The sequence below is a fragment of the Cebus imitator genome, unplaced genomic scaffold (assembly GCF_001604975.1).
Source record: "Cebus imitator isolate Cc_AM_T3 unplaced genomic scaffold, Cebus_imitator-1.0 Scaffold529, whole genome shotgun sequence".
In the NCBI taxonomy this organism is placed as follows: domain Eukaryota; kingdom Metazoa; phylum Chordata; class Mammalia; order Primates; family Cebidae; genus Cebus; species Cebus imitator.
The window spans coordinates 1,329,152-1,340,385 of NW_016107844.1; the positions used below are offsets into that span (position 1 = coordinate 1,329,152).

General features: G+C 35.6%; 1 protein-coding gene across 1 annotated transcript in view; it reads right to left on the reverse strand.

The window, feature by feature from the left end:
- Positions 1 to 3,075: 3,075 nt before the first annotated feature.
- Positions 3,076 to 11,234, reverse strand: part of PPP1R2 (protein phosphatase 1 regulatory inhibitor subunit 2) — a 10,644-nt gene continuing 2,485 nt past the window's right edge. The window contains exons 3-4 of the mRNA XM_017514634.2: positions 5,917 to 6,084; positions 3,076 to 3,777 (exon numbers count right to left, since the gene is read on the reverse strand). Of these exons, the coding sequence (XP_017370123.1) occupies positions 3,731 to 3,777; positions 5,917 to 6,084 (215 nt within the window). The 3' untranslated portion in view covers positions 3,076 to 3,730. The remainder of the gene's footprint in view (positions 3,778 to 5,916; positions 6,085 to 11,234) is intronic.

Sequence of the window (11,234 nt, forward strand, 5' to 3'; positions counted from 1 at the left end):
TATGTTTGAAAAAGGTAAAGCTAAGTTTTAAATAGGTGCTTATAAGCAGGACTGCTCAGACTCTTTATTATGATAATAATGTACCTAAGTCTCCAAGGGGGGTTGGGAATAAAGTACACAGTATGTGTAAAGCTTACTTATTGTATCATTTTCATGGAACATCTTGAGTGATAAGGGTTTCATGGAACACGCTGGGAAATTCTTGTTTAGGTTCATGTCGGTTTTTATAGGCTGGCATGGTCCTTGACTTGCTGGCATGGTCCTTGACTTGCTAACACGAATTCTACGAAAAAAATAGTTTTCTGGGCTTGAAACAGCCTGCTAACAAACTTGCAGAGCACAACCAAATGACATGCATTCATCTCCAGCCACTATTTGTGCTTTTGAGCAATTTTTCCTAGAAGGCACACAAACTGCAAACAAAATTAGTTCCAATTTTTCAGATTAAAAAAAAAAACTCAGAAACTCAAACACCTGAAAAATGCTACTCCTACAGCATAGTTATGTATCAATAATCCATATAAACTTATTTGCAAGGTATAATTTCTAAAATGTTTTCTACATTTAAAAAAGCATGAATAAAGACCATGAAATTTTGTTAGATTTGGATTTGAATTCTGTCATTTAGCATGTGTGAGGCACTAAAACTATTAATAAATAAGTTGGCTAAGAGCATTTTCCTCACTTATAAAGTGTAGATAAGAATGTCTGCTTTGTGAGGCAGTTTTGGGGATTAGATGTAAGGGACTGAGCACAAAGCTGGGCAACAGCAAGTAATGGGTCCTCAATAAATGGTAGCTCTTATCATTTCTACTATGACTAAACAAATTGCTCTGCCACAACGTAATCCAAGATCTACTCCTGGTATCCGGAACACTTGGCCAATGGATTATGGTCTTGAGATAGCTGAGTAGCAATAAAATAAAATCCACACACAGGCAACTGTCATATTACATTTTATTACAGTATGTGTAGTGTATACTAACTTAAAGGGAAAAATGTAAACAAAATGAAAGTCATGTGGAAAATGGGATCTTGTTTTAATCTTCAACTTAAAGTTACCCTTAACAATCCATTTATACCATTATGTCAAATTTTAGTCATCCTTGCAGAATTTTAGACAAATGAAAACAGACAAGGTAACACCAGAGTTAAGCACAGAAAGTGATATTGATTCAAGAGTTGAAAGTAAGCCGGGCGCAGTGGCTCACGCCTGTAATCCCAGCACTTTGGAAGGCCAAGGTGGGTGGATCACAAGGTCAGTTCAAGACCAGCCTGGCCAAGATGGTGAAACCCTATCTCTACTAAAAATACAAAAATTACCTGGGCACGGTGGCAGGAGCCTGTAATCCCAGCTACGTGGGAAGCTAAGGCAGGAGAATCACTTGAACCAGGGCGGCAGAGGTTGCAGTGAGCCCGAGATCTAACCACTGCACTCCAGCCTGCATGACAAAGTGAAACTTCATCTCAAAATAAACAAACCCCCTCCCACAAAAAAAATAAAAACAAAAAAGTTGAAAGTAAAATCCACCTTGGCTAGAACTGAACATTCAGCTCCATCTCTCTAGAAGAAAATCTAACTTGAATCATAATGGTTTATATTTTGACTAGTTCATACCATGTCAATTAGCAACTTATTACTTGAAAATTCCTTTTCTCAGCTGCATTTGACTACTTAAAATCCCACTGAGCATGCTGTTTGGCATATGGCATGGCTTACTCCTCTGAAATTATCATCTAGTTTCTAAAAACCACAAAGTGAGTTTGCTTGTGATTTAAATTTCAAAAAATAGTTTGTAGAAAACACAAAAAGAATCAACTGTTTAAAGTCTTATCCTTTTCTTCACTCTACAGCAGCTACTTCTACAAAAAAAAAAAAAAAAGTATGTGGATGCTTTCTAAGAATTCAAAAACAAGAAAACCAAAATCAGAGGGTGCATGAATATATGTGCACACATACGTATAGACTTAATCTCTACATCCCCCAAAACAGATTTAATCAGGCAATCCCAACATTCTAAATTCAGAAAGCAGAGATAAACAGTTTTGTTTCTAAATCAGTGGTATACTAGCTGAAATGTTTAGTAGAATACTACACTTATAGTTCAGCAGTACTCTGATTATATCCCATTTAAAAAAATCAAAATATAAGCACATTCTTCTAACAGCAAAGAATTCTCCCACTTTTTATTTATTTTGACATATTGATATTTCCATAAACTTGCAAGTGGAAGATAAGCTGTTCAATAAAAGCCTTCTTATATATATAATATACAGAAATTATTTTAGAAGTCTGTTTATATAACAGATTATTTTGGTACTAACAAAAATTGTATACAATCCATGAATTGTATGGCTAGAAATGAAACCATCGCTAAAACAAGAAACACAGGCTTTCCTGAACTTCATTTCAGAAAAAAATTCCAAGTAATTCTTACTGGGTTAGAAGAATAAAGTACATTTGTCATAGCATACATTATCTTATTCCCTTAAAGGAGGGACTAAAGTTTTTAAATTAAATAATGTCCAGGCTTACTTCTGTCTGTACATTCAGGAATAATCATATCACTGGTTACATATAATTCTCTCCTCATGCAAAAAAAAAAAAACACCCTCAAAAAACAAAAACACCCCTCAGTTAGTTGTTTTCTTAAGTCTAATTAAGCCAAACAAACAAATAGCAATTTAATTAGCAAGCTGCAAATCAGAGAGGTTAGAAATTCATCAAACTGTATTTCCCACCTACAGTACTGCTGCTAACTCAATCTATTTTCTTCATGTATTAAATAATTAATAGGCATTGATGGTCAAAATAAGAATTTCAATATTGCAGCAAATGACAGAAGAGTGAGAGAAAGGGTTCCTAATGTCTTGACAACCTTAATGATCCTTTAAAAGATAAAGGATTGTGTGTGTACGCGTGGAAAGGAGTAGGAAATAAAAGCAGGAGGTTAAGACAGGTATATAAAGGGAATGCTAAGACAGCTACTAGAATATTTATTTTTTAAAAAACCGCTCTGAAGTCTGCCCAGTGTACCAAAAACATTAAAAAACAAAAAACAGAGCAGACATTAGTGCAAGTTTAACCTGATAATTTATTCATGGGGGAAAAAAGCTAGTTTCAATGAGAAAAAGTTCAGTCCTTTCCCTGTAAATACGAAGAAGTGCAACAGGAATTTTAAAGGTAGCAGGTCAGAAAATGCAACAGTAACTCTTATAATCCTTTTCAATTAAACAGACAAATCAAGTTGAAGACAAGTTTTAAAATACCATTCAGCCTGAATATTTATCAGTCTATATATCCTGTTGTTCAACTGGCTTTTGATTAAAAAAAAAACAACAAATCAACAAACTTTATAAGAGCTACCACCACATTAAGAATGATGAAAATAAATTAGTTCCCCCCCCAAAGATATTGTTTAACCTCTAAAGCATAAAAAGCTATATAATATCTTTTACAAATTAACCAGTGTTTTTACAAAAGTAATGCAGTTTTGGACTGATGATATTATACTGTATTTGTGGTAAAGTACTAGGCACAAGAATATATATATCAATTAGGCATTTTCAGTCTAATCAGTCTCTAGGGTTATCATTTAATTCTTGGCAATATATAATAACTGGTATGCATTTTGGTACTTAAGGTCATGACTTGTGGAGAACAAGAAGCAATGTATTATAGTCACAGGGTTTATATTTAACAAACAACTGCAGTGTTGCATGATCTCTTCTATGAACTTTGTGATTTGTTTTGCTGTTGGTCACTTGCAGTAGACCCTGAAAAGATAAAAGAAAAGTCAACATAATTTGTTATATATTGTCAACCCTGGCTGAAGTTCTCTTCTACTAGCATGGATGATAAGCAAATATAAAAATTTAAAACAAATAAGGTATATTTCATGTAGGCTGATTTAGACTGAAATGGAAGAATCTGTATACTCCCCTAAATATTCTAAAGAACAGAAGTGTCTACTTGCTGATAAAACAAACAGGTTTCAGGTTGAGCATGTCTGTCTGTAAGTCACAAGTGGAAAGGTAATTGTTAATGACAACTCAAATATCCAGAGCTATAAAAAGATTTACATTTATTACCTCAAAGCTATAAAATATTACCTCAGAGTCCTCCATGTCATTTTTCTCCAATGAAATGTGTGAATGGGGGGAAAAAAGGGCCAAGGGAAGAGGCTGCCATTGCCCAAAAACAAATGGGTTCTACAGAACTTGGGGACTTTAAAATCTGTTAAAATGTTAAGGGCCCAAAAAGGGTAGGGGATAAATAAGGTACTAATTTCCCTAAGTCTTATCCTATTCTTGTGGGTTTTATAATGCTAAGCAGGATATACTCCTTTGAAAGGTGTACTTCATCTCCAGTGAAGAAAAATCAGACACTGAGCGAATATAAAATTTTAATTCTCTATTAAACTTAAACAAAGAAATATATTTATGTACTAAATGTGTGAAATGTAATACCTTATAAGCAGAGATGGTCAAAATGCCAGTTATTTAAAAAAAAAAAAAAAAAAGAAGAAAAAAAACAACCACCACCACAAAAACCTTTAAACTGGCACAGTGATAGCAGTACTGGTGCAAATTTCCAGCAGCAAATGAAATGTATTCCTAGTTCCTAAGAGCTGATATTGAAAATCTGAGGAAAAGTTGCGGAAAAGCTATAATCAAAGAAACATTTAGTTGAATACATCTAAAGAAATCATCAACATACAGCTAAAATGGGAAACACAGACCTCAGGGCAATTAGGAGCTAGGTAATTTACAAATGGTGAACAGGCTGGGCATGGTGGCTCACAGCTGTAATATCAGAACTTTGGGAGGCTGAGGCAGGAGAAATGCTTGAGGCCAGGAGTTCCAGACCAGCCTGGCCAACACAGTGACACTCTGCCTCTTTAACAAATAAAAAATGAAAATAAAAGTAGATAACAGATTTTAAATAAAGAAGAGAAACATGTAACCGCTACTACTTAAGATGAAGTTTGCTCAAGTTAAACATAAGTTCAAAAGACAATAGAATATATAATGGAAATGAAAGGCTATATGAAATAGACTAAAAGGCTAAAACATATTATAGAATAACAAAGTATTGTAATCCTGACACTATGAGACAGTGATTCATCAAGCTGTATCATAGAATTATTCATATTTCATACTATGCTTACCAAAATGGTGACAATTATATACTTTCCTAACATTTAACCATTCTAGGCACCACAAATAAAACAAGTTACACCTCCATTAAAAAGCATGAAGTTTTAAGTACAAGAAGTAGGTAGCTGGCATTTTTTAAAAAAAATCTTCATTAGTGGTGCAGAAGATTCACCTTCATTAGATACCAGAATAACAGTTCCTAAAAAATAAAACCTATTTCCTATGACAGATCAGGAGTTGCTAGGCTGCGGGGATTGGGTGTCCAAGACTTTAAAACAAAACAAAATAAAAACAGCCAAATAACTTGTCAATCCAACAGTCAAAAGCAAAAGCATTGGAAAGCTATGACATACTTTGTAACTAAAGGGATGTAAAAACAAATCTTCCATACTAAAAACGTGTTTCCTTTAAAACTTTTTAAACTTTAGATCTTATGACAAATGCAACATGACCTGAAACATTCAAAACAAAATATAGCTTAATATGAAGACAAACATCCTTGCCTAAAGGCAAGTAAACCATAAAAAAAGCCATATAACAAAACATAAGGTCTAAAATCAAATCAACTCTGGGTATAACAACTTTATTATTCTGAAATTGGCCACGGCGGTTAACATTTTAGAAACATTTGGTATTACAAAGTGAACCTCAGCAAAATTTTTTTTTTTTTTTTTTTTACAAGTTTAAAGCAAAATAAAGTATATTATCCCAGGAACAGCATTACAAAAGTCTCAGTGACATTTTGAAACATCTAACCTTGATTTGATTCTTCCGTATTCATGCTTTCTCCATCTGCAGTCTCTAACATTTCTTCATCTTCATCATCATCATGTAGGTCTTTTGAAATTAATTGTCTAGCTAGTTTGATATTAAGTCCTTCATTGTAGTGAAGCTTCCTTTTCATTTCAAATTGTCGCTTTTTTTCTATAAGATGCAAAACGTAAGCTTAGGAAGTTTTATGTCAAGGATTGGCCCATGCCCATTTTATAAATAACATTTTATTAAAACAGTCATGCTCATTTGTTTTTGTCATGCTTAAGGCTGCTTTTGTGTTCAACGGCAGGGTTAAGTAGTTTGTAATAGACACCATTGGGCCTGTAGAATTTAAAATATTTACTATTTGGCATTCATCTCAAGGTCATCTCGATGGAAGAACAGAAATATATCCAGCCATTAGAAATTATATTTGTGAAAAAAGTTTAAAGATATGGGAGAATTGTCCAGAAAGAGTTGAATGGTGAAAAAATAGCGAGTTACAACACCATATACTATATTTATTATGTACAATGCCTGTCACATACAGACACACAGAGAAAAATAAGACTCAGCAATTAACAGTGGTTAATTCTGAGTCAAGGAACGATGAAGTAGTTTTAATTTGTTATTTTCTATTTTTATAATTAAGAAAAAATCCTTTAAAACAATTCTTATCTGTTAAGAAACTGCCAGGATTTAAGACACTGCTGGCTAAAAACATAACCTCATTTTCAGAGTAATTTTAAGAAAAACTTATTATAACGGAATGGTGAAGTGACTCCAAATTATTCTTTCATTTTAGTCTTTACCATAGAAACATAAGGCTGGCAGCAACTCAACAAAACTGATCACATTTTATTAATAGTTGCTCCTTAAAGAGCAACTACTTATGAATAAATAATTTTAAGGTTTTTAACTTTCTTAGACCAGAAAATTAAAAAAAAAAAAAAAAACCAGAAAGGGGGGATCCATATAAAATTGCCAGCTATTTAATCAATGAACAGCATTAAAATCATTCACCATTGTTTTGTATATATTTTTTTCTTTTCTTTTTTTTTTTTTTTGAGATGGAGTTTCACTCTTGTTGCCCAGACTGGGGTGCAATGTCACAATCTTGGCTCACTGCAAACTTAGCCTCCTGGGTTCAAGCGATTCTCCTGCCTCAGCCTCCCAAGTAGCTGGGATTATAGGCGTGTGCCACCACTCCCAGCTAATTTTTGTATTTTTAGTAGAGATGGGGTTTCACCATGTTGGCCAGGCTGGTCTTGAACTCCTGACCTCAGCTGAACAGCCCACCGAGGCCTCCAAAAGTGCTGGGATTACAGGCATAAGCAACTGTGCTTGGCTTCACTGTTGTTTAATTAAAAATTTCATTAAAACATTTCAATGACAAAAAAGCACAGAGGTTGGATGCCGGGGCTCATGACTGTAATCTCAGGAGTTCAAGACCAGCCTGGGCAACGTGGCAAGACCTTAGCTCTTCAAAAAATTTTAAAAATTAACTGGGCATGGTGGTACACAACTGTGGTCCCGGTTATTGGGAAGGCTGAGATGGGAGGATTGGCTAAGCTTAGAAGACTGAGGCTGCAGTGAGCCACGACTATGCCACTGCACTCCAGCCTGGGTTGACACAGCGAGATCCTATCTCGAAAATGTATTTATTTATTTTTTTAAAAGCAGAGATATCCCTCAATAAAGCTACTTAAAGGACTTTCTTCTTTTATTTTAATTTTAATTTTTAGAGATGAGATCTCACTGTTGACCAGGCTCACTTCCAACTTCTGGGCTCAAGCAATCCTCCTGCCTCAGCCTCCCAAGTAGCTGGAACTACAGGTGTGTGCCACCACATCTGGCCTCCAAAGTACTTTCTTTTTTGTTTTTTAGTAGAGACGGGGTTTCACCATGTTGGTCAGGCTGGTCTTGAACTCCTGACCTCAAGTCAGGAGTTGGCCTGCCTTGGTCTCCCAAAGTGCTGGGGTTACAGATGTGAGCCACCGCACCTGGCCAGTACTTTCTTAATGTCCTCTAATTCCATAAAAGTTTTAAACAACATCTATACTTATATTTTTAAAACTTATATTTAAAAAAAAAGTTTGTGTCACTACTCACTGATCATTTTACATCCTCTACTTGGGTTGAGAGAGAGACAGTTCTGAAACTAACATCCATTTCATTAATCTATAAACACGTCTTTCAAATTACCAAAATCTTGCCAGGCATCTCTCTTTTCTACTTATAAATAACTTTTGTGATTTATTTTGCTCTTGACGGATGACATTTTATAGAGAGAAGTAAAACTGGGGGGGCGGGGAGGGAGGGGGAGAGAGACCAACAAAAAGACCAAATTCTCCTAACTAAAAAAATGTCTTTAGTCTAGTCAAGTGAAGTAGGGGGAGTGGAAAAGGAACAAAGAAATCTGTAACTAGCTGTGATCAATTAGTTGTAAATACTGTCATACTTGAACCAGCCATCATGATCATGACTCATTTTCAGTGATACAGTTCAAGTATTCAGATAATGTAAAAGCAATATTAAAAAATAAAAATAAGGCTGGGTGCAGTTGCTCACCCCTGTAATCCCAGCACTTTGGGAGGCCAAGGTGGCTGGATCAGGATCCTGAGGTCAGGAGTTCGAGACCAGCCTGGCCAACATGGTGAAACCCTGTCTTTACTAAAAATATAAAACATTAGCTGGGCATGGTGGCAGGTGCCTGTAATCCCAACTACTTTGGAGGCTTGAGGCAGCAGAATCGCTTGAACTTGGGAGGCGGAGGTTGCAATGAGCTGAGATCGCATCACTGTTTCTTGGGAAACGAGAGCAAAACTCTGTCTCAAAACAACAACAACAACAACAACAACAACAAAAACAGATTCTAATTGCCTTGACTACCACAGGTAAATTTACAAAGAAGATAACACTTTTCCTCATTAAAAAATAATACATGTTCATAGCAGAAACTTAAAAAAAAAAACCACTCAATTTCCTCATTTGGAAATCACAATCCCAATATTTTAACGTAAAATGGGTGTGTAATACCTGTTGAATTAAATAAATTTTAATTTTTTTTTTTTTCTTTAAAGATGGGGTTTCACCATATTGGTCAGGCTGGTCTTGAACTCCTGACCTCAGGTGATCCGCCCACCTCAGCCTCCCAAAGTGCTGGGATTACAGGCGTGAGCCACTGCGCCCAGTGAATTAAATAAATTTTAGATTTTGAAAACCACATTAACTCTAGACTTTTTCTAAAAAATGTATTTCCTAAAAATGAATCACACATTGAAGTACAGGCTGTTTTTTTCACTTAAGATGTTGTTAGGATGATTATATAGCCCATTTTGCCCAGGGCAGCAGTCTTGGTTTGTGTCTATTGTTTGATAGAACAACAATTATAATTACACAGTTTAAACAGTAAAGTCTATGAACATCCAGGAAACATTCTGCCATGTACACAACTATTTATACCATTTTTTTTTTTTTTAAAGATGGGGTTTCACCATGTTGGTCAGGCTGGTCTTGAACTCCCGACCTCAGGTGATCTGCCCGCCTTGGCCTCCAAAGTGCTTGAATTACAGGAATGAGCCACCATGTCCGGCCTGTTTATATCATTTTTAAATGGTTACAAGGAATTGAGTTATAACTGAATTCCCTGTTCTTGGTTTAAAATTTCTGATTTCCCTCCTTTATGTTTTCATTATTTCTTTGTGGTTTGTTTTTATTTTCTGAAGGCACACCAGCAACTTTCAATGTTTTTAGGACATATATAATATATCGTGCATTTGTTCTATTATTTTCTCAGTATGAGCCGGTGTTTTTCGAACCATGCATCGTGATTCTTTTTTTTTTTGAGACAAGGTCTCACTCTGTCACCCAGGCTGGAGTACAGTGGCGTGATGCCGGCTGACTGCAACCTCCACCTCCCAGGTTCAAACAATTCTTGTGCCCCAGCCTCCTGAGTAGCTGGGATTACAGGCGTGCACCACCACACCTGGTTAATTTCTGGTTTTGCCATCTCTACTAAATGGTTCAAACTCCTGGCCCCAAGAGACCCCAAGCGATCCTCCAACATCAGCCTCCGAAAGTGCTGGGATTACAGGCGTCAGCCACCACACCCAACCATCCAACCAACACGATTCTTTATTAAGTTACAACTAACATTATACTATGTATTATAACGCAGTACTATGTATTATTCATGGGGATAAAGGTTAAGGTAGACTATTTATATGAATATAAGTGAATTACTTTTTATACCTACTTTTACTTTTTATGGGGGAATATCTTGATTAAGTTGCTAAAAGTTAATATTTAGTGAGTGCTCACAATATACCAAGATCAGTGCTAAGTGCTTTAAATGCTTTAACTCATTTAATAGCCACCAAAATATTTTTACAGCTCTCAATTTAGAAATCATAAAACTGAGTATCAGAGAAATTAAGCAAATTAGCCAAGTGGCATACCTGAAGCACAAACTTAGGTTTGCCTGTCTCCATAGACAATAATCTTAATTGCTATGCTGTGAGTTACAATTTTTCTCCCTAAGCTGTCCAATGTCAATAGACAACAAATTTCCAGCCATGTAATATCTATATAATTCAATAACAACCCCACCAATGGAAATTAATGAAATTATAATTAGTCAAATGGCTCCCTCTGCTGGTTGACTCATGGAATTACAACTTGAGAAACATCCCTCAGTTAAAACTGACAGTATATATTAATGAAAAATTCCTTATTCTCAATAGATCATGTTTTTAGAGAGTAACAAGGAAACAAACTGCAGAAACTATTTCTATTTGGAATACTTTTCAAGGATCTTTTGGAATATATTTTGGAAAAATCAACTGGAAGTCTCTGAAAGTTGAAGAGATACAATACAACTTGAGAATATGCTACAAGTAAAATTACTCTCCTACAAGTATTAGGCTCAGATCATCATAGTTCTGTTGAACTGGCTATATTCTGAAAATAATAGGAAAGACTAGCAAATGATACCTTAGCAGCTACACGACAAAGATCCTGGAGCCTTCATTCTAAAGTTCCTCAACTTCTTCACTGTATAGGTATAGTATAAATAGGTAGTCCCTACACTGCAAAACTTCAAGTAGGTTTCTACTGTATTTTCTTCTTCCTTTTTTGTATGTGTTTTTCTTATATCTTTCCCCTCTATCCATAGGCTTGGATTTTCCTTTAAAAATAGCTGCAGGCCGGGCGTGGTGGCTCAAGCCTGTAATCCCAGCACTTTGGGAGGCCGAGGCGGGTGGATCACGAGGTCAAGAGATCGAGACCATCCTGGTCAACATGGTGAAACCCCGTCTCTA